We start from the raw sequence: 25,142 nt of genomic DNA on the forward strand, positions 1-25,142 counted from the left end.
TAGGCATATAGCACTTTAAATCAAGTGCATACTATCCTGAATCCAAAGAAGGTTTGGAAGGTGGCATCAGACCCTTAGACCATGTTAAGAGTGTACTGTCAAGATTACCTGAATGATTGGGATAAAGGTTGTTTGCCATTAGAGATGCCACAAGCAAATCTATTCAGTTTACTCCCTTCGAGGTAATTTTCAGACAAGTGTGAGGGCCTTTGAAATTATTTAAAGAAAAATTGAAAAGACTGAAGTTGGATATCTCACACTTGGGTTATGTATCTGAAGTGAGGGAGAGATTAAATCAGGTAGGTGAGTTAGCTAAACAGCACCTGAAGAGGGCACAGCATAGAATGAAGCAGGTGGCAGATAAAAACTCTAAAACCTGTTTTCCCGTGGGGATGACATATTGGTATTGTTACCAATGGTGGAGATCCCTTCAAAGCCAGGTTTAGTGGTCCCTATCAAATTGAGAAAAAGTTAAGTCAGGTAAATTAACTAGTAAAGATGCCAAATAGGAAAACAAAGTGTATCAAGTATACCCTGTGAATATGTTGAAACCTTTCCGTAATAGAGACAGGGAACTGGAGAAACCGGTGTTAGTTTCTGCCCCACAGAGTGAGGAATCAAATCCAGATGTCGTGGAGTTTAATGTGCCTCAAAATACTATAAATAATGAAGTCCTTCAGGAGTGGGATAGGTTAGTGAACTATCTGTCTCAGGAGCAAAGAACCCAGGTTTGTTGCAGCAGTATGAGGATATATGCAGAAATACGATAGGGAGGCCAAATGCTGTTGTGCATAAGGTGAAAGTAGGGAATGCTATTCCAATAAAACAGCACCCCTCCAGACTTAATCCTCTAAAAGCCACACTGGTACAGAAGGAATTGGAAGCAATGCTGAACGAAGATATCATTGAACTGAGTCAGAATGAGTGGAGTTTGCCAATCGTGTTAGTTCTCAAACCTGATGGGACTCAAAAATTTTGTGTAGACTATCAAAAGGTCAATACCATAACAAAATTGGACTCCCATCCAATACCAAGATTGGCGGACTGCATAGAGAAAGATGGACAAGCCACTTACATCATAAAGTTGGACTTACTGTGTGGTTATTTGCAGGTACCTTTATCAGAGAAAGTGAAAGGAATTTCTGCATTTGTAACCCCAAATGGATAGGATAAGTAGGCAAAGTCTTTTCCCTGGGGTTTGGGAGTCCAGAACTAGAGAGCATAGGTTTAGGGTGAGAGGGGAAAGAGACTTAAGGGGCAACTTTTTCACGCAGAGGGTGGTAAGTGTATGGAATGAGCTGCCAGAGGATGTGGTGGAGGCTGGTACAATTGCAACATTTAAGAGGCATTTGAATGGGTATATGAATAGGAAGGGTTTGGAGGGATATGGGCCAGGTGCTGGCAGGGGTGGGACTAGATTGGGTTGGGATATCTGTTCGGCATGGACGGGTTGGACCGAAGGGTCTGTTTCCATGCTGTACATCTCTATGACTCTAAATGGGTTCTATCAATTCAAAGCATTTGGAATGAAGAACGTACCAGCCACATTCCAAAGACTCATGAACAGAGTTTTGGTCCGATTAACAAATTGTGCAGTTTATCTAGATGATGTAGTGATCTTTAGCAAATCATGGAAAGATCAGATGGTATAGTTGGCAGAGCTCTTTGAATGATTACGAGAAGCAAAACTGTTAATAAATGTAAAGAAAACAGAATTCGTAAAGGCAGAGGTGACATTCTTGGGGCATAGTATCCATCATGGAAGGTTGACCCCAAGGAACATGAAGATGAAGGCATCGAGGAATTTCCATGACCAAAAAAGAGGTGCTTTGATTTTTGATTTTTGAAACTAAGCGGATTCTACCGGAAGATTGTTCTAAAATTCAGCAGCTGGTGGCACCGCCAACAACTTTACTAAAGAATGTAAAGTTTCGGTGGACAGATCAATGCCAGGAGACAATTGAGAATTTAAAAGCACAATTAACCACCTTACCAGTTTTAGCTTCACCAAATTTTTTGAAACACTTTGAAGTTGCAATCGATGCTCGTGATATAGGAGTTGGAGCTGTACTGCTACTGGAAGATGATGATAGAATTGAATGGTCAGTTGGCTACTTTTCAAAGAAACAATACCTACCAGAGAAAATATTCTACCATCGAAAAAGAATTATTGAGATTGGTACTGGCCTTACAACATTTTAATGTTTATGTGACAAACAATGTATCGGAGACAGTTATGTGCACAGATCACAATCCTCTTACATTCTCGGAAAAATTTAAAGACAAAATTATGAGACTATTTCATTGGAGTTTTATGTTACGGACTTTTAACTTGCAAATTGTACATGTTGCGGGTTATAAAAATGTGATAGCAGATGCGTTATCGCGGATTTAAAGTTGGACAGATTCCAATGTTATATATATGTGTGCAGAAATTAATATGAAAGTATAATTAGATTAATGACCTATGTATTTCATTATAATGGGATTAAGAATTAGAAAAAAAAAGCCATCTTTTCAATATGATGGTTCATTTTTTTCTTAAGGGGGAAGGTGTTATGACGTTGAAGGCATGTACTGTACCTTTAAGAGAGAGTGAATGCTGTTCTGAACTGAGAGATTACAAACACCTGTATATATGACTAGATGGCAATCCCAGTGTGTACTGGAAAGTTGAAAATATGCAATATTTGGCTGTGAAATGGATACCTCAGTTGGTTACTGTTTTGACAACAATTCAAATTTAACCAATCAGATTAAATTATGCCGTAGGATACTAAAACCCAATGAAGTTTAAATTTATTGTTTTGTCAACATTGAACCACTGAGACAATCCAATGTTGGGGATATAAAAATGCGGATACCTTGAAAATTGCAGAGGGAGCAACTGCCCTCGAGAGAGAGAGAGAGACCCAAGAAATTAGGAAACACTGTCTATCCAAGGTACCTTTTCATATGAAACATATCAGCAGTAAAAGTAAAGATGACGACCCAGGGAAATCTTCAGCTGGACAAAGACTGACACCGTAGATGACAGCTGCTGTGTGGTTTTGAAATTAAGTTGATGTAATTTTAATAAGTGTTTTATTGGAACAGCATATTGTTATAGAGTTGGAGGCAGGTAATAAGCAGTTAAGAGAAAGGGAAGCTTAGATTTGTAAATAGTTGTTGTTTAATGTTCTCTTTTAGAGTTAAAAATAAATTGATGTTATTTTCTTTACATAGTGGAATTTAGAGGTTCTCTCACTCATATTTTAACAGATTATGAAGGGAAGTGAGCTTTTGAAATTTCTCAAAAATAGAGATCTTATTGCAATTCTTAATATTACAATTATTTCATAGCTTTAAGTGATGAGTAGCCTGAGAGTTATTACAAAGATGTTTCTGGTTTTTATAAAATTGGGTTAAACACTGGAAGTGTTGAACTTGATTTTCTTGCTAAACTATATGATTGGGATCGTGGGCCTGCTATGTGAATGACATCTTCATCATCACGAAAATGTGACAGACTAGAAGAAATCCACACACACACAAACCATTTCCTTACCATGTAAAGTTAGAATGGTAGAACGAAAAGCTAATGGAGAACTGCAGACCAGTGTTTACAGGAAAGCCACACATGCTGGTCCGATACTCAACTATAGAAACAACCATCCCAACACCCACAAACGGAACTGTATCAGGATACTATTCAAACAAGCCATAACACACTGCAGTACCCTGGAACTACAAGAAGCTGAGGAGGAATGCCTATGCATCATATCCAGGAACAAAAGCTACCTGATGAGCGCAGTCCGCCGATTCCTGCACAATGGACCTAAACAGGAAAACACAACTCACCCAGAGACTCTAGTCAGTCACCATACATCAAAGACATTTCAGAGATTATTACCAGATTACTCCAGCTCCCAGACATCATGGTAGCCCACAAACCTACAATTATGCTAAAACAACTACTGATGAATCTAAAGGACCCTGTACCCACAACCAGCAGAACGTGTAATGTGTAATGAAGGTGTCATTCACATAGCAGGCTCAAGATCTCAATCATATAGTTCAGCAAGAAAATCAAGTTAAACACTTCCAGTGTTGAACCCAATTTTATAAAAACCAGAAACAAAATACCCTGCACGGACTGCAATAAACATTACATTGGACAAACCGGTAGGAAATTAGCCATCAGGATACATGAACACCAACTCACCACCAAAAGACATGACCAACTATCACTGGTATTCATACACACAGATGAAGAAAAACACCAGTTTGACTGGGACAATACATTCAGCCTGGGACCGGTCAAACAAAGACATGTGCGGGAGTTCCAAGAGGCCTGACATTCAAACTGGAACTCCATTAACAAACCTATAGAATTGGACCCCATTTACCACCCTCTCAGAAACAGAATTCAAAATAATATCTCCTACCACAACAAACTAAGGCACATAAATAGCAAACAGGACAGAACACCAGCGCTTCACTGGAGGCTCACTGATGATGTTACCTACCATAGTGACAAAACTTCTGAAAACAAACCCACCAGCTCAATGAACAAACCGACAGCCCAAAATATATGATTTCTGACTTTTTTGAATATTGGTATTTGACCGTCTTGCAGATTGATCTTGATCTTTGACTTTTTCATCCAAATCAAACAATTCATAGCAACAGCAGCAAAGGTTCCTGTGTGACAGTTTAAATGATTAGTTTTCATATTTGATATGGTGACATTGGAATAGTTCATTATATGCTTGTATTTATATATGCATGAGAAATAGTTTACTTGTTACTGTAATATGTTTTTCAAATGTTCCCTGCTGATAGTTTCTTATCTTGATCTTATTTTCAGATGTTACTTTGCCTTCCAATCTAGCTGCTGCCAATTTTACATCAACTTCAGTTCCTCCTTATACAGATGACAACGTTATAGAATCAAAAAGGAAAGAATGCCTTTCAGAATCATGGGAAGATGGCTGCAATTTGCCAACTGATATAATGCAAATTTATAATGAGCTGACATTCGTACGGCAGCACTTACAGGTGCTATTGTATGAAATCATTATGGTGTCAAACTAAGTTAATAGTAAATCACTGCTAAGCAAATTTATAATTCTAAACATATATGGATTATCCAAAATCTTTGCCAAGTAGAGTTTTATTTCAGCTTTTATTTAATCACTTTTTCCTGCCTATGAATCTGTTGAAATATCACTTCCTGTGGGTTGATTTTGAATACTTGCACCAAAGGTTCTGAAGCAGTAACAAATTCTTACTCTACAGGTTCAGTGTACACCAGTAAAACTTTTAGAAATTGGAGGATAAAATACTTGGTTGAATTTAGCTCCTTTGGAGTTAACTTGCATGCGAATGTACATTGTGGTGGCTGCAATTCTGTTTAATGAAAACATGATGTACAGAGCCAAAAAGAATCTATTACGATTATACCAAAGTAGCTCACATTGCAACACACAAAATTAAGTATTTGGGAATATTGTTTAATTTTTAAATCTTTTTGCATATCTATCTGAAATTGCGGCTGCTCTTGGACTTGGATATTAACTAATGGTAAGATAAGATATAATATCAATTTTTTGAGTCTTTGAAACTCTCTTCCTGAAAAGATGGTGGAAGCAGAGTCTGAATACTTTTAAGGCAGATTTGAATGGAATTGTTTTAAACAAATGGATGAAAGGTTATCAGGTATAGACAGAAATGCAGATTTGAGATTCCAATCAGATCAGTAATGATCCTATTGAATGGTGAAGCAGGCTGAAGATGCTGAACGGCCTCCTCCTACTTTCTATTCATATATTCATCAAAAATAAATTATGAATTCAAGTTGACATTTAGTTACATTTTTACAGATTAATTTTTCTTTTGCAAGGTAGAATTGACTTAGAGAGAGATGAAATGCAAACAGTTTTTTTTACACATTCTGGTTTATTTCTTCCTTTCACAAAAGAAAGGACAGAGGGTTAATTTTCAAATAGAAAAGCTTTGAGCAGTGCCAATGTTGGAAAATGTAAACATTATAATTAGTGATAGTCGATTGAGAGAGGGGCACGCACAGAAAAACATCCAGGAAACACTGAATTCAGTATTTGCAGAGATCGCAGAGAAACTTAAAAACTTGTGTGGTCAGTTGGTTTTACCACAAACCCTACCCGCCTTGACTCCCCCACTGCTCAGTCTCCGCTGCTGATAGATCAGAGGAGTTCATCAGTGAATCAAATGCTATAATTCATCCCTCCATTGTGCCAAATCCAAGATCCCAAAATTCCTTTTCCTAAATGCGCTAGACCACAGGATCTCTCTCCATTCTGCCAAGCCCTAGCTACCTCCCACAGCGCAGACAAACTCTGTAACCTTGCACATAAATTCTATGAAATCCCAAGGCCATTCTCCAGTGCTACCAAGTTAATGAAATGACTTAACTTAGCTAAACACTAACAATTTACTAGGATCACGACATACCTATCTCTAACTGATACTATTGAACACCATCTTTCCATGTATGCTCACTTAAAATCGTAAGAAACAAATTAAACAGATTGAAATATGTATGAAACATGGAAAATTCATGTGCAAAAGGGCACCTTTGCAGAATTTGATCCTCAAAGCAGTAAGTTTCTCAAATGATTTTAAAAAGTGCTGTAAATGTGTTGTTAGTTTTTATAACCGAAAGACTAGAATATAAAGGGAGTGCTTTTTTCTGCATTAAAATCTCAATTTGGACCATGCAGAAGCTATGTTGACATTGGAAAGAATGCAGCTCATTCACCAAAATGTTACTAGTGATCCATGGATTAAGTTATGAATAGCAATAACATAAACTAGACAGTATTCCACAGGATAGAGAAGGTTAAAGGTCTTTTGATTGATGTTTTTGGCTTTTGAGAGTGTTTGTTTGAATGGATAGTGAAAAGCTTTTTCTTCCATTATGGACAGTGGTCAGTGAAAGAGGAAAACAACCAGAGCCATTCTGAAAGTAAGATTGGGAAATAGTTCATCCAAAGGATGATAGGCCTAGAACTGTCACAAAAAAATGTGTCAATTAAAAATGTTAAATGTGAGATTGATAAGGAATTTCTTGCCAAGGGTGTTTAGAGACATGGAACCAAGGTAGATTGATAGAGTCAGGATGGTCATTAGATACTATTTTGTTGAATTGTGGAACATGCTCAACGTGATGGTTATTTTCCTCTGTTTCTTTTAAATATCTTTCTCTTACTCTTATTTTTCCCAAAATGAAGCTGGTTATCCTTAAAAAGATTAATTATCAGTAATATTAATATTATATTATTTATTGAACTTGTTTAATCTTATCTTATGTTTGAGGTACTATAAAAGTGCACACATAAGCTTTTTGGTGGAGGGGTAGGACATTTATCTGCTATCTTTTAAGGTTTAATATATACTGATTTAGTGTAATTTTTTGTCTAATTAGTCTTATTGACTAATTGACTAATAAGTAACTTTTTTATATCATCATGCAGAAAGAAAGTATAGCACTACAGGAGTACAGACATCAGCTGCAATCACATGAACAACGCTTAGCAAACCGTGAGACATTGCTGTTCAAACATCAAGATGCATTAACAAAGTTAAGAGGAGTAGAGGAAGAAGTTCTTATTAAATTTCAGATTATGAAGGAGGTACTGTTAACTGTTGCATACTGTACTCAATTGGATAGTTAAAACTTCAATCTTTCTGGTTATCATTTGCCTTTACTGTTTATAAGATGTCCAACTATGTTACTAATATAGGTGTTAATCTCAGAAATATTTTCTTTTCTGTTATTACTTACACAGAATTTAATTTATTTAGTATGAGCATATTTCCTGAAAAAAAAAATCATAAATAATGCATCAGATCAATTAACTTTATGTCCTGTATATTGTGTATTCCCGTTGTCCTCCTCAACTTTCACTCAAGAATGAAAATACATCAATAATATGCAAATTATAGATACAAACTCTTTAATAGTTGGGATAACATATTACCTTGTTGTAAAATACTGCTGAATCCTTCTACTTATTTTAAAATAATGAAGACATAAAATGTCACAATTAGTCTGTCTTTATGCAGATCTGAGCAGATGTTGAATGGGTCATCAGTGAACTGGTAAGGATCTTGGATGCAATCGATGAGTTTATTATTCATTTTTCTCTTGAAAACCAGCCAAAAAAGTTCATAATTTCTGTTTCTTTATTTTGTAAAACGTGGACAGAATTAGCAAGCATTCTGGGAATGATTTTTGGGAATAAATTATTTTTAACATAAACACAATAGCTCAGCTTTAAAGGAGTAAAATGAATCCCTCAGCTATGTCTTATGAAATGAACATGGTGCTTTTCTGAAATGTTGAAAATGTAATTTCCACAGACAGCTCAAAACATATTTGGACGCTATAAATGCTTGCTTAAACAAAAATTTCTGCAGTTATCCCTGATAGAACAGACCCCTATAATGTGAGTAGTTGAGGCAGAACATTTAAATTGGATCTCCGATCAATTTGGAAGTTATTTGATCTCCCTCAAGTTAGTGATAACGATTCTATAAATCACTTTAAAATCCTTACTTTGTAATGATGAAAAAAGTTGTTCAGGAACTCCGTAGTACGTTGGCGTGTGAATACTGAATGAAGATATGTTTGGGCTGTTTTTCATTGGTCAGCTGCATGCCTGCCCGACTGGAAACACATTACTATACTTAATAGCAAATCAGAATAATTGAGTTTTCTTTTTGCTTGCTATGGGGTGCACATTATGACTTTTGAAGAATGCATAGTTCAAAGAGTTTGGTGAATTTAAAGAAAAAGCCAAGGCTAAGGGACACGTCAATGTGCATGGTGATACTTTTAGATTCTAAGTAACTTAAAGTTTACGTTTTACTAATATGGAATTTTTTGCTGTTAATGCAGCATTTTAGTCATTAGTTGAAGGGTTACCTTCAGCTAGGTGGGAAGAATCCAACCCATATTAACAAGGTTGGTCCTCATTGGATTGGCTTATTCCATGTTTCATCAGTAGTTACGCTTCAGCAGAATGCTAATGTGCAAAGACTCTGAAGTTTTATTTAGTTTAACTCTTAACTTTTACAATACTTCATTTCCAATCAACAAGATTTTATTCAACAAAGGAAGTCACCATGTTAGCCTTTCATCTCTGAGATATAATGGTCAGCACGGTGGCTTTGTGGTTAGCACTGCTGTTTTACAGCACCAGGAATCCAGGTTAGATTCCAACCTTGGGTGACTGTGTGGAGTTCCCATGTTCTTCCTGTATCTGCATGGGTTTCTGTCAGGTGCTCCAGTTTCCTTCCACAGTCTAAAGATGTCCAGATTAGGTGGATTGGCCATGTTACATTACCCTATAGTGTCCAGAAATGTGCAGGCTGTGTCTGTTAGCCATGGTATGTGTGGGATTATGGGGATAGGGTGAGATGATGGTTAGATGGTTGGTGCAGACACGATGAGCAGAATGGCCTCTTTCTGAACTGTGTTGGAAGTCTGTGATTCTATGAATGACATGTACATCTCTCTCACGAAACCCTTTTAATAATAAAATAAGTATAGCTGTATTATTCCATGGTAAAATTTCATCCAATCACCTCAATAAGTTGTGCTCGTTCTACTTTAAGAGTGTAGTTTGGTGATGCCTTGTTACACCCATGTAGTATGACATTAGTTTTAATTTTCAAGCTACTGAAATCAGAAATCAGAATCATTTTGTTTTAGCTTCTCTTCAGTCTATGTTAGTAAATTTCTTGAAAAATGACATGTTGTAATATTAATACAGAAATGCTTGTATGTCTAACTGTCATGTAATCAATGGTTATTATTTAAGCCACTTAGGTTTCATGATACCCATTAATAACATTTATAAACATCTTTTTTACGGTATGTTCTCAATGAATTGCAATTTATAACTATAGGTGAGGCGCCAGAGAATTGGAGGGTTGCTAATATTGTGCCTTCATTTAAGAAAGGCTGAAAGGAAAAGCTCGGGAACTATAGATCTGTAAGTTTGACATCAGTGATGAGTAGGTTGTTGGAGGTGATTCTGAAGGGTGAGAGAGGCAAGGAATGATTATGGATTGTCCACATGGGGTTTTGTGCAAGGGAAATAATGTCTCTCAAACTTGATTGTGTTATTTGAGGAAGTAACCAGGAGGATTGATGAAGGTAGAGTGGTAGATGTTATTTACTTGGACTTTAGTAAAGCCTTCGTTAAGGTTCCACGTGGTGGACTAATTAGTAAAGTTAGATCACATGGGATTCAGGGTGAGCTTGCCAGTTGGATACACAATTGGCTTAACTGGCGCCATTACAAATGCGGCTGCTACATCGCCCGCGGCAATAGCTGCCGCCGATGACGACGATGACGTCACTTCCGCCCCCACCGACTTCGCAGCCTCCGCGATCACCGCCCAAACAACCGCCTCCGCGATCGCCGCCCAGACAACCGCCTCCGCGATTGCCATGAAGACAATCGCCAACAGATTCGCGACCTCCGCGGCTATGGGGAATAACTCTGTCTCTGTGGTCGCCGCAGCCACTTCCGCCCCCAGTGACGTCACTAACCTACACGCCCACAACGCCGCATGTGTCTCCGCCCCCACGCCGATCTCCACGCCTATCTCCACGCCTAACCCCACCCCCCCCGGCGAGTTCTGTCACCACGCCTAACCCCGCCCCTTCGCCGATCTCCGACTGCATGCCTAACCCCGTCCCCACACCTATTTCCGTCACCACTTCTAACCCCACCCCTTCGCCATCACCACGCCCAACCCCGCCCCCACGCCGATCCCCGTCCCCGCCCCCAGACCTAACCCCGCCCCCACACCCAGCTCCAGCCCCACACCAGGTCCTAGCTCCCAGCCCTGCCGTGTTTTCACTATCCCTCCAGACCTACCCCTCTCTGAGGATGAAAGATCAGTCCTCAGCAGAGGCCTCACCTTCATTCCCCTACGCTCTCGGATTAATGAGTTCAACACGAGGCGTGACATCGAACAATTCTTCCGCCGCTTCGCCTCCGTGTCTACTTCTTTAACCAAGATTCTCGCCCACCCTCTGACGACCCCTTCTCCCGCCTCCAACACACCCCATCCACCTGGACACCCCGTGCTGGCCTCCTACCTGCCCTCGACCTCTTCATAGCCAACTGCCACCGCGATATTAACCGCCACCTGAACTCCCCCACCCCTCTCACCCACTCCAACCTCTCACCCTCGGAACGCGCAGCCCTCCACTCCCTCCGTTGCAACCCCAACCTCACTATCAAACCAGCAGACAAGGGAGGCGCGGTAGTAGTTTGGCGCACCGACCTCTACACCGCTGAGGCCAAACGCCAGCTCGTAGATACCTCCTCCTACTGCCCCCTTGACCATGACCCCACCACCAAACCATCATCTCCCAGACCATCCATAACCTCATCACCTCGGGGGATCTCCCATCCACCGCCTCCAACCTCATAGTCCCACAACCCCGCACCGCCCGCTTCTACCTCCTGCCCAAAATCCACAAACCTGACTGCCCCGGCCGACCTATTGTCTCCGCCTGCTCCTGCCCCACCGAACTCATCTCCGCATACCTTGACACCGTCCTTTCCCCCTTAGTCCAAGAACTCCCCACCTTCGGGACACCACCCATGCCCTCCACCTCCTCCATGATTTTCGCTTCCCCGGTCCCCAACGCCTTATTTTCACCATGGACATCCAGTCCCTGTACACCTCCATCCCCCATCACGAAGGACTCAAAGCCCTCCGCTTCTTTCTTTCCCGCCATACCGACCAGTACCCTTCCACCGACACCCTCCTTCGACTGACTGAACTGGTCCTCACCCTGAACAACTTCTCTTTCCAATCCTCCCACTTCCTCCAAACGAACGGAGTAGCCATGGGCACCCGCATGGGCCCCAGCTATGCCTGCCTCTTCGTAGGATATGTGGAACAATCCATCTTCCGCAACTACACTGGCCCCACCCCCCACCTTTTCCTCCGCTACATCGATGACTGTATCGGCGCCGCCTCGTGCTCCCACGAGGAGGTTGAACAGTTCATCCACTTCACCAACACCTTCCACCCTGACCTCAAATTCACCTGGACAGTCTCAGATTCCTCCCTCCCCTTCCTCGACCTTTCTATTTCTATCTCAGGCGACCGAATCAACACGGACATCTACTACAAACCGACCGACTCCCCCAGCTACCTGGACTACACCTCCTCCCATCCTGCCCCCTGTAAAAACGCCATCCCATTCTCCCAATTCCTTCGACTCCGCCGCATCTGCTCCCAGGAGGACCAGTTCCAAAAACGCACAACCCAGATGGCCTCCTTCTTCAAGGACCGCAATTTCCCCCCCGACGTGGTCGACGATGCCCTCCACCGCATCTCTTCCACTTCCCGCTCCTCCGCCCTTGAACCCTGCCCCTCCAACCGCCACAAGGACAGAACCCCACTGGTCCTCACCTACCACCCCACCAATCTCCATGTACAGCGCATCATCCGCCATCATTTCCGCCACCTCCAAACGGACCCCACCACCAAGGATATATTTCCCTCCCCTCCCCTATCAGCATTCCGTAAATACCACTCCCTCCGTGACTCCCTCGTCAGATCCACACTCCCCACCAACCCACCCTCCACTCCCGGCACCTTCCCCTGCAACCGCAGGAGGTGCAAGACTTGCGTCCACACCTCCCCCCCCACCTCTCTCCAAGGCCCCAAAGGAAACTTCCATATCCGCCACAGATTCACCTGCACCTCCACACACATTATCTATTGCATCCTCTGCACCCGATGTGGCCTCCTCTATATTGGGGAGACAGGCCGGCTACTTGCGGAGCATTTCAGAGAACACCTCTGGGACACCCGGACCAACCAACCAAACCACCCTGTGGCTCAACATTTCAATTCCCCCTCCTACTCCACCAAGGATATGCAGGTCTTTGGACTCCTCCATCGTCAGACCACAACAAAACGACGGTTGGAGAAAGAATGCCTCATCTTCCGCCTAGGAACCCTCCAACCACAAGGGATGAACTCGGATTTCACCAGTTTCCTCATTTCCCCTCTCCCCACCCTGTCTCAGTTAAATCCATCGAATTCAGCACCGCCTTCCTTATCTGCAATCTTCTTCCCGACCTCTCCGCCCCCACCCCAGTCTGACCTATCACCCTCACCTTGACCTCTTTCCACCTATCACATTTCCGACGCCCCTCCCCCAAGTCCCTCCTCCCTACCTTTTATCTTAGCCTGCTGGACAAACTTTCCTCATTCCTGAAGAAGGGCTTATGCCCGAAACGTCGATTCTCCTGTTCCCTGGATGCTGCCTGACCTGCTGCGCTTTTCCCGCAACACATTTTCAGCAGTTAACGATAAGAGCCAGTGTAATGGTAGAAGGTTGTTTTTCGGCCTAGAGGCCTGTTACCAGCAGTTTTCCACAGGAATCAGTGCTGGGTCTACTTTTGTTTGTTATTTATATAAATGATTTGGACGAGAATATAGGAGGCATGGTTGGTCAGTTTGCAGATGACACCAAAATTGGAGGCATAGTGGACAGTGAAAAAGGTTATCTAACATTTGAAAGAGATCAATTGAGTCAATGGGCTGAGGAATGACAGCTGGAGTTTAATTTGGATAAATGCGAGGGGTGACCTTATAGGGGTTTAGAAAATCATGAGGGTCATAGGTAAGGTGAATGGCAAAGATCTCTTCCCTAACATGGGGGAGTTCAAAACTAGGGGGCATATTTTTAAGGTGAGAGGAGAAAGGTTTAAAAATGGCTTGAGGGGCAACAGTTTTACACAGAGAGTGGTTGTTATGAGGAATGAACTACTGGAGGAAGTGGTGGATGCCGGTACAGTTATAACATTGAAAAGAGCACATGAATAGGAAAGGTCTGGGGGATATGGGCCAAGGGCAGGCAGGTATGACTAGTTTAGTTTGGGAACATGGTCGGCATGGACTGGTCAGACAAAAGGGCCTGTTGCCATGCTGTATGATTCCATGACACTCTAAATGACGACAAAACATATTTGTGCATCTTCTCTCTGCATATATTGTGTTTTCATGCATTATGCAGTCTTCCCCTGAACAAAAGACACACCCTGCCCAGGCAGTCCTGCAGAGTCCTCTAGGGTGTACAGACTCCTGCCAAAATTGGACGAACTGTCAAGACTAGTCAAGTAACATCCAAACATATTCATACTCACTGTTCGGTACAGTCAATGTCCAAGACTAATTCATCATCTTCCTTGGATATGTCATGTCCGACCAGCAGATTACACACAGTGGTGTACAGACAAGTGGAAATGGCTCTGGGAGACCTGGGAGAAATGTAATCAGGAAGGTCACTTAATAATTTTCCTGAAAGGAGGTTTTGGAAACAGTGATATAATCTGACATATTTTCACATTTAAATACTAATGTGATATAATCTGCCCTGAATTTAGAGTCTTAAAGTAGAATAAAGGTTACTATAAAGGTATGAGGTGCAAATGGCAATGGTGGATTCTGAGAAGTAGTAAAAAATTTGATGATTGTCAAACAATGGCTGTAAATACATGTTACATTGTCTGCACCAGGTATACATTCCCTTATGACACAAATACCCAATGATCAAGGTGAGTTAACCATGCCTGTCAAAAGATGTATCACATCTTCATTTACACTAATTTCACATCTCTATCATATCTTTATCACCATTAGTACTCCCTTTGTCTTTCTCTCTTGGCATGCTCACAACCTGTTCCACTTGGACATCCTTTCCCCAGTCAACAACATAGAAACCACAATTTCCAGCCCTTTTCAGTTGTGAAAAAGAATCATAGCAGACTTGTTTTTTTTATATAAAAGAAGTTAAAGATTATTTTAGCTCAGTTATATTAGTTATTACATAACTATTCATCAGGATGCCAACTGAAACGAGTATCATTTGTTGTTGAACACAAAATAGAGCCACTACTTACGGCATATAAAAGCTAGTTCCAGCCCTAGACTAGTGTTGCAGACCTACCTTTGGGTCTACTTTTTTTAACTTTTCCCTTTTGTTTTATTTTATCCAAAAGTGTTCGTGCACACAACTGAACGTTTTTTATTCTCATCACCAAATCACTGTGGTACTTTTATCCTCTATTAGTGATCACCAATAAATCCCCTGTCTAGGTCTGCTTTAACTTTGCTTTTTTAAATTAGCCTGTTCAGAGACATTTTTATACACCTCGGGAACAGGTGGAAGTTGGACAGAGGCCTCCACAGCCCAGAGGTAGGGACACTACTTCCCCACAAGGGCCCTGGGTCTGCATTATATTTTCTAGCCCTCCCAATTGAGACCACGCCGGTGTTAACTTTGAGGCCGAGAGCCCAAGTCCGTGCTGAGGCTGGGAGTCTGTGCTGGCTTTCACATTGGACATGGCCAATGCCACCTAAGGACGGGAGGTAAAAAAGAGAAGAAAAAATTGTGGAAAGAGAGAAAAGAAGTGGACAGAGTGGATGAACTTCAGTTCAGAAATCTTATTCCACTGCCATCTACCACTGCACCACAAGACCCCCAGGTCTGCTTTATTTTTGTCCACCCAGAAGTGCTACTACAAACAACTAAGCAATTTTCCCATCACCAAAATCGCTGGCACTTCTTTCATTTTTGAAAATATCACCAGTAATCATCTATGCAACCAATCAAACATTTACAAGCAAAACCCATTCCTGGGTCTTTTTTTGTTCACTACTATATTGCACAGCTGAGTGACTTTCCTACCACCAAGATTACTGTGGCATAGTTTTGTGTCCTGAAAATTAGTAAATTAGTAAAGATCTAAAGCTAAAACTTGTGGGAAACCACTATGAACCTCTGAGGAGAATTAAGCCACCATCACCTTTTGCTTCTAGTCACTGAATCAATTTTCTAACATATTCCCCTTAATCCCAAAGACTTCCATCTTTTCAGTAAGCCTCATTTTTGGCATTTTTGTTCAGTGCTTGCTGAAGTTCATACACACATCTATTAAACTACTTACTGAATCTTCTTTGTAACTTTGTCAACGATGTCAGTAAAGTTAGACCTGATTTCCCTTTAATAATTCGAAAAAATTGTTTGCAGTTTATATGCCCATGCAATATTTTGGCATTGATTTTAATTTTGCCTTTTCACATAATGTTTCTTTGCATCCTGTATTGATTTTTTTATTTCAATTTCCTCCTGTACTTCTCTAATCTTCCTAGTTATTAACTAAATCCATCTTCTAGTTTTCTGTTTTAGGAGTATAGAAAAGTTATAGCATGGAAAGAGATGATTCAGCCCACTCTGTCTGCACTAGCTGAATAAACTCGCCACCCACTTTAATCCCAACACCTGGTCTGTAGCCTTTTAGGTGCGATTCATGTTCTTTTTAAATGAGTAAAGGGTTTCCACGAATCTGGATAATGAATATCAGACACTCACTCACCCTTTGGGTGAAAATGTTTTTCCTCATGCCCCTGCTAATCCTTCTACAGTTCTCTTTAACTTTGTGTGTCCCGGTAGGTGATCTTTCTGATGGTGGAAGCCAGTATTCCCTGTCCACTTTATCCAAGCTGCTCATCATATATTGTCCCTTTCTGTAAAGATGCTAAACCTAACTCTATTATGATTATTGTCTCCAAAATGGTCACACACTGCTCCTTCATCCACTTGTCTCGCTTTATTTCATAAGACTACATCTAAAATTGAGCCCTCTCATTGGGTTTGTTACATGCTGGCTAAAAATAAGTTCCCATGAATGCAGTCCAAGAATTTTGCACACACTGTCCCCAACTATTATTGCAGTATTATTTTTGCTCTCAGAAATTTGCCAACATTTGTGCTCTTCTAACTCATTCACTGTTTAAGTTGTGTAGTATATAGTAGTGTGGTTGCCCTGTTTTCATTTGAACTCAACTCATATAGCCTCATTTGATGTTTATGATATTATCTTTTCTCTTAGCTGTTAATGATTCTTTAAACAATAATATTATGCCTGCACCTTTTTATCCCTTTCCCAACCCTGATTGAAAATTCTAGAGATGTTGAGTTGCCATTCTTGTCACTCTTCAATTCAAGTTTCCAGTATAGCAGTAGTATCATGCATTCTCTCTGGGTCGTAGTCCTCCAGGGTGTATGGATGCTCCTAAACTATCTTTCTTCCAAATGTTTTCCATTTCTCCCTTATTGGTTTGCCAGATAGTCAACTTTTACAATCTGCCAGTTCTTGGTGCACAGATATTATAAATAAAGTCCTTCCCAATTTATCATGTTCACTTATATTATTTAGTCTCTTTTCTTCAGTTTTTTTAAGCAAATTACATTGTAGCCACAGTTAACTAAATGATCACTGACTTTAATATACTACATGTGTCCTTTTCATTTTGAGAACCATTGTGTTCCTTGAGCCGGAGACATATGTATTGAAAATGTTTTCCACACAAGTCAGAGAAATTCTACTCTCTCTGTACACTTAGCACTGTGTCTTTCCTGGCAAGGTTATTGAGTAACTAATGTCTCCTAATAATACCAATCTCGTACTTTAGACCTTAGAAATTTGTTGACCAAAATGCCCATTTTTCTCCTTCTCAAGGTTGCACCTCACAATTTACTAATATTCTTTAAGATATTTCATGTTATTCCTGTTTATATTTATCTGTACTCTGATCTTAATTCTTAATGGTCTGCTCCATTTGCAAAATTACTTTAAGTTGAAACTTTATTGCTGGAACAGCAATTACTTTAAGCCCTAACTAACAGTTCTAGTTAACCTGTTATGCAGAGATATAAGAATAAATGACAGGAAGCTTAATCAAAAAATGAAGACTGTGGTGAGATTCAATATTATTTAGAAAATTGGATTCTAAAGCAAAGGTAAATGTTTTTTGATTGTTAGGGCTGTGAAGATGTTTTTAAGGAAATTTGTTTGAAACAGTGAACTAAAGACAACCTTTACAAGAAAATATGCGACAAATTAAATGATTCAACATGCTACCTGCTAAAGTAATTTCTGCTTATTGTTGAGTTGGTATGATCAGAGAGGCCATGGACTACAAGCAGGTTGAGTTCAGAATAAAAGATCCATTCCAATAGAGGGTTAGATTTTAGTTTGTCAAAGTCTTCAGACCATTGGATCTGGAAAGAAATCTTGAACTCTGGAACAGACTAAGAGGATCATATTTGGTGAATATACAAAATGTTACTGAAAGCAACTGCTTCTGGTCTCATCAGTTGAATAAGAACTTAAAGATTCAAAACAGGAATATAAGGTTTCTTTCTGTTTATTTATAGCTTTGCTTTTATTTCTATTTTGTGCAATACACTTCTGTTGTTTTGGTAAAGGTATATCGACATTCTTATGTGAATATGTTCAGTGACTGGCTACCATGGTAACTAAATAGGCAAAAATAAACCTTAAGGTACATTAAGCTAGATTTCCCTCTGGACTCTGACCTGTCCAGTAGTACTATCTGCTGGGATCGTAACTCCATACTTCAGAGTGTTTAGATATCTGCAAAGTGCTTTGGACCATCATGAGGCGTAAAAGGACTATATAAGTAAACATTCATTCCAACAGTCACATTTTTTTCTTTCTGCTGGAATCATTTACTTGATACTAAGTGAAGGATGAAAATCCTGAATGTCCTTCAATTTTTTGGGACCTGGAGAATTATCAGAATGAATAGGAACAACCGATTGGAAATCAGGAAGGGACCTGTAAATTTCAGATTGAATTTTCTTTGTCAGTTTTCTAAATGGAAGGTAAACATACACTTTCTGCATTCACATCTTTTCCCCCTCCCTCTTCACATCCATTCCCTTTGCTCATGGTGGAGACAAGTTTGCTGTGGCATAATGCAGTCTGATGGAATTGTCTCCATTTCTGTATTTGGTACTCTTTATCTACTATATTTGTATAATATAGACACATAGTTCTGTCAACTGGTAGAATTAATGTACGGTCCATTTGGGAAAGTTAATTTCTTCAAAGCAAAGTGACATCAGTCTTTTGCTAAAAGAACTACATTGTATTTCATATTTTTCTGTTCGCATATGTGTCCTCCATTGTTTTTCCTGCTACTAATATTCTGCATGCCATCAGGTGTTGGATCAGCAGTGCTGACTCTATAATGCTCCTCAGAAACAAACAAAAATCGCTGGAAAAGTTCAGCAGGTCTGAACTTGAACAGAGCACATAAGGAAATAGCATATGTGGAGAGAAATCAGAGTTAACGTTTCAGGTCAAGTGGCCCTTCCTCTGAACCATTCCGAGGAAGGGCCGCTGGACCCGAAACATTAAGTCTGAGTTCTCTCCAGAAATGTTGGCAGACCTGTTGAGCTTTTCTAGCAATTTCTGCTTTGGTTTCTGATTTACAGCATCCACTGTTCTTTCAATTTCTATAATTCTCTTCCTCTGCCATTTTACTGAATGCCCTCATCCTGGAGCGCAGAGGACTTGGGATGCTGGATTTAAGCCCCATTGCATGATGTTTATCGCAGTGAAGTATAAATGGGTCTTTTTTCTTTTTCAGCCATATTGTGGTCTGACTTAAATATCAAGAACAAGAGACTGAACTTGAACAGAGCACATAAGGAAATAGTTTTGGGAAAGTGAAAATTATGGAAACATACAATTGTTGCTATATACCTAAATTGAAAAGATTAGCATCATGCCATTTAGCATTACTGAAAATGTTCATACTTGGAGAGTTAGCTAATGAATTCAATGGAAGGTGGTTTCCATTTTCCGAAGTGGTAAAATTGAAACATTGAATTGGTCAACTAAATTGAAATAGGTGGAAATTAGGTGAGTTTTGCAATATCGGCTAATTCACAATGTCAACTTTGCATCAGGATGGTGATATGAAAACCTATCCCTTTTTTTGTTTTCCACAGCAACACGGTGCAGAAGTCAATCAACTCACAAATGCCTTAAAGGAGAAGATAAAAGAAAACAAGAGACTTAAATCCTCCTTTGACACATTAAAGGAATCAAATGACTCCTTGAAAAAACAGGCAAGAACAATTTTCTATAGCTTATTGTGCCATAATATGGTTGTGTCTCAACTAGTACAGCTGTGGAGAGTTACTTGCTCCAGGTCATTGAATAAAATAACTATTTCCTGAGCATGGAAAATCTTCAGTGTGCATTGAAATTGCAATCAAGTTAGAGAGATCTATCACAAGTCAGAACAGCATGTGAATAAAGCTTTTTAATGTCCTTTAAACTTAATTAGCCTTGTACTTTACGACAGTGCAATATTCTAAATTCAGAGGAAAAGCATGAACGTCTGTTAGAAGCTATGTCCTGTCGGAAGTTAAAATACAACAACATAGCTATAATTTACCTTTTTTCCTTTATAATATCTTGCGGAAAGAACAAATATAGTCAAATCGAAAAAAATCAGTAATATGTATTTCATTCATTATATGTGAAATCCTTCCCTGGTTAGTTGCTCCAACTGGACTAAATCATTGAAAAATGAATCTTCCAAACCATCAAATCCATCCACTTATTTTAACTTGCACTACCTCACCCTCCACTTTTTACTCACCTTCCAATGCTGATTCTTTGTGTTTGAAATACATCTTGTGCAGTTGAATGTATTTGTTCCAGACAAATTTAGTTGTACTTCATGCATACTTCTAATTAAAATGAAAGACCAGATTCAAGAGCAATATACGAAGTGGAAATTCTCGCCTTACTCCACAACACCTGCCATTGATATGCACTTTGTGTGGATTTAGTTGTTTCAAAACTAAGCATTACAAAGGAATGTTATCCACTCCAAAACTGCATAACCTTCGCTTCCAAAGCATTGTTATTTGTTTTGCACATATCTGTTAATGCAGTTGCTTCTGGTGATATTTTTCAGATTAATGATATAAAGCAGCACAATAAGAAGTTGGAAACTCAGGCCAAAAAGGTGCAAAATCGTTTAGAAAATCTACAAGTGAGTTTAAGATGATTATTAGAAAATATTACAAAATCAATGGAGGATATAAAGTATTAAAGAAAACATTCCGTCCTCTTTTCCCTCCGCTTTTTATTCTCTTTCCTTTTCCTGTTCCCTTACCCCAAACTACAAAGTCCTATTCTTTGAATAGTCAAAAGGAACTGTTATCTATGTTATCTGTCAAGTTATATGATATTAAAATTGTAACTAACATTTCATTGAGCGAGATCTCATCGGGTTTTGAGAGACGTGGGCTGTGATGAGATTTGTGGCAATATCGCATGAGAAATCGATCAAAGTCTAACTTGACATTGGGAGAAAGTCTGAGCTGGATGCAGAAGACCATTATGAGTTTTAGTCACTGGTAATGATGACAGCATTTGGTCTTAATTGTGTGTCATGTTTCCCAACTGGACAATATCACGATGCAGGTGTTCAGGGGGCATTGGGAACAGAGTAATTCGGATGTAGAGAGTGTTTAGATGGGATGTAGCAAAAGAAAGGTAAACTGTGATCATTTTATTTTTTCATTCATGGGTTTGGAGATTGCTGGCGAGTCAGTATTTATTGTCCATCCCTGCTAGCCCTTGAGAAGGTAGTAATGAAGTGCCTCTTGAACTGCTGCAGTCTACGAGCTGACATGGTTGTTAAACAGTGATGGGGGGGATAGAATTTGGTTATATGAGCAAGAGAGCATTAGTCATGAGCAGCATGGCTTTGTGGTTGCTTAGCCATGACTTAACCGGGGCTAGGGGGCAAAGCTAATTTGCCAACAGTTGTCTGGGTGTACAGCAGCACTTGAAAGGTGTCTGCGCAAAGGCTACTAATCTTTCGGTGGGTATTTACTGAGTGTCAATTTATTCTGGAATGGCACGTGGTAAAATGGCACTAGAATCAGACCTGAGGGATGCCATAGTGGTGGGGTATATAGTTAATGAGTCACGTTTGGTAAGATATGGCAAGGAATCCCGCTGGATCATGCAGCAAGATCCCTCTAAAAAAGCTCAATGGAATTCACACCTCGTCAATAAAGTGTAAAGTTCACCACGAACATTGTCTCTATTATTGGTTATTACAACACTTTTTTTCAACATTGTTCTTGACTGTAACTTGCTCTCAGAATTCAGCAAAATGGAAGAAATTGCCTGATCTCTGAACACTAATGTGTATGGTTTCATATTTATATATAATGCCCATAATATTTTTATTCAGAATAATAAAATGACACTGTTCCCCTATATAGCATTATGGATACAAAGGGGAAAATATTGAATCTCATCGAAATGTACAGACTTTAATCTGTGAGATGAACAGAGGGCAGTATTTTACAAATAAAATTCTTCTCTGCCTAGTTAGCTATTGACTAATCCATTACCTTTGCCCCTTTTCTGGGCTGAGCCAGTCAGATCGCTTGCCCCAGCTACTACAGGTTGTTAGGGTCACACCAGATGGAGCCAAGAATGTGGCAGGTGCAGGGGTTCCAGCATGTAGAACTAGCCCTTTGCTGGAGCTGAGTCTGGGCCAGAGAGATTCTACTCATCCGATCCTTGCATGTTGGGAAGCAGCTGCTGCTTCTAGCGACTGAGCTTCCTGTCCATGACTGGGCTGCATAGCAACCTCCACAGGATGGGCACATGTTGTGAGAGATGGCTAGATGGATGGTGGGCGGAGAGTGACGACACCATGGGAAGCCTCATTGATAATTGGTGTTTCCATTCCTACTATGCCACAGTAAATGCAAGTAAATATGGCAATCAATTCAGCTAAATAAGTGGGTGTGTCTTGGAATTGTTTCTGTTTGAAGTGTGCCTTGATACTGAAAAGGTTGGGAACTCAGTAGACAACTCAGTCTATCTTCCATAGTGAGGACTGACACTAAGTAATGTTTTAAAAGTTAACAATAAAAGATTCCCACAAAATTCATCTTGAAGAATTTTTCAATGCAATCTTTAATGGCCCTCTGACTGTTAAAAATCTAGCCCTTCGTGACTACTCTTCAAAAGCACTTAATTGACTGTAAAGATTTTGGGATATTCGGAGAACATAAAAGGTGCTGTATAATCATCAGCTCCAGTGTTCTGTTGGTTTTTTAATAATGACTTGACTCGTTACAGTTTAGTAGGCCTGATGCTTCTGTAAGAAGGAACCATTCACCTAGTGGCATTCCCCTGACTTTACCCCATAATGCTGCAATTATTTTTCTTTTCAGATAATAATCCAGTCCCCTTTAGAAAGACTCACTTGACCGTTACTCCACCACATTATCAGGCAATGTATTCTTCATCTTAACCGTAACTGCATGAAAACATTTTTCCTCCTGTTGCCATTGCCTCTCTCACTATGTTTTTCTTAATTTACTCATGAAATGTAATTATCAATGGATGGGCCACATTTTATTGCCCGTCCCTAGTTGTCCATAAGAAGGTAGTGGTAAACTGCCTTTTTGAAGCACTGTAATCCATGTGCTGTTGGTGTATCTACGGTGTCATTCAGGAGGGAATTTTGATCCGAAGGCACTGAAAAAATGACAATACTTTTTCAAATTGGGAAGATTACAGGGGAACTTGTAGGTGGCATGTTCCCAAAGTACTTGCTGCCTTTGTGTTTTGTGATGGAAGTGGTCATGAGTTTGAAAGTGCTGTCAAAGAAGCTTTGGTGAATTTCTCCGGTTCAGCTTGCAGACAGCACACGTTGCTGCTACTGAGCGTGGAGTGACTAAATGTTGTGGATATGATGCAGTCAAGCAGGCTGCTTTGTCCTGGATGATGTCAAGCTCCTTGAGTATTAGGGGAGCTGTAGTCATCCAGATAAGTGGGGAGTATTCCATCATGCTCCTGACTTGTGCCTTCTCGATGGTGGACAGTCTTTGGTGAGTCAGGAGGTGTGTTACGCACTGCAGGATTCCTTGCCCCTGACTTGGTCTTGTAGCCATTGTAGTTATGTGGCTAGTCAAATTCAGTTTCTGGTCAATGGTTAATCTCAGGATGTTTTGGTAGAGGATTCGGTGATGATAACACCCTTACATTTCAAGAGGTGATGGTTAAATTATCTCGTATTGGAGATTGTCATTGCCTAGCCTTTGTGTGGTGCAAATATAACTTGCCACTTTTCATCCCAAGCCTGGAAATTGTTCAGGTCTTGTTGCATTTGGACAAGGACTGCTCCAACATCTGAGGAATCAGGAATGTGCTGAATGTTGTGCAATCATCAGCTAACATCCCCACTTCTGATCTTACAATGGAGAGAAGATCATTGTTGAAACAGCTCAAAATTGTTTGGCCTCGGTCACTACCCTAAGTAACTCCTGCAGAGATGTCTTGGATCTGAGATGACTGCACTCCAATAACCACAATCTTTGCGTCAGGTATGACTGCAACTAGTGGAGAGTGTTCCTCCTGATATACATTGATTATATTTTTGTGAGGACTCCTTGATACCATACTCAATCAGATGAGGTCTTGATGTCAGTTACCTTAAATCTGTGCCCTCAATTGCTCCATGCATCCACCAATGGGAAGAGATTCGTTCAATCTACTCTGCTTAGACCTCAAGATTTCTGGCCCAATTTCCTCTTCTCGAGATCAGTCCCAATTTCTCCAATCTTTCAACCACACTGAAGTTCTCACCCAGTAACCACTCTTACGAATATTTTCTGCACCCTCGCCAATGCTTACACAAATTTTTCCTAAAGTATGATGCCCAGAATTAGACATTTGGACTTAATTTATTTTAGTTAACTGGGTCTTGTGTTAAGTTTTATGGAAGGATTCTTGCTTTGATACTCACCAAGATTTCTTGCCATATCTGAACAAATGCACCTTGTTAACTATCTACTCTGCCCCTGTGAAGTTTATCACATCTGATTCTAGTCTCATTTTAGCACATAACAATCCATGAACAAACATCATTCACTGGATATTTGCTGAACAACTGGCATCCTGTGCACCTACCTGGACACGCATTCTCAGTGCCTTAGACATGGCAGACGGAGAGAAAGTGGTCGCCTGCTTTCCAGACAAGGACTTGGAGGTCTTGCTGGACAGTTAGTGCAGACATGGGATGTCCTCTTCCCACAGGAACAGCAGTGGAGACCATAATACCAGACTATGGTTGCCTAGGCTGAAATTGTCACCTGGGTTCTTGCAGTCTCAGCCATCTGGAGGAATGACGAGCAATATAGGAAG

General features: G+C 40.3%; 1 protein-coding gene across 1 annotated transcript in view; it reads left to right on the top strand.

Moving 5' to 3' along the window:
- Window positions 1-25,142, top strand: part of ccdc138 (coiled-coil domain containing 138) — a 109,482-nt gene that overhangs the window by 43,624 nt on the left and 40,716 nt on the right. The window contains exons 5-8 of the mRNA XM_043691782.2: window positions 4,850-5,040; window positions 7,497-7,655; window positions 19,898-20,017; window positions 20,878-20,955. Of these exons, the coding sequence (XP_043547717.2) occupies window positions 4,850-5,040; window positions 7,497-7,655; window positions 19,898-20,017; window positions 20,878-20,955 (548 nt within the window). The remainder of the gene's footprint in view (window positions 1-4,849; window positions 5,041-7,496; window positions 7,656-19,897; window positions 20,018-20,877; window positions 20,956-25,142) is intronic.

This window comes from Chiloscyllium plagiosum, unplaced genomic scaffold, assembly GCF_037043375.1.
Source record: "Chiloscyllium plagiosum isolate Xiang-an unplaced genomic scaffold, Cpla_swu_hap1 HiC_scaffold_6, whole genome shotgun sequence".
NCBI classification, from domain to species: Eukaryota; Metazoa; Chordata; class Chondrichthyes; order Orectolobiformes; family Hemiscylliidae; genus Chiloscyllium; species Chiloscyllium plagiosum.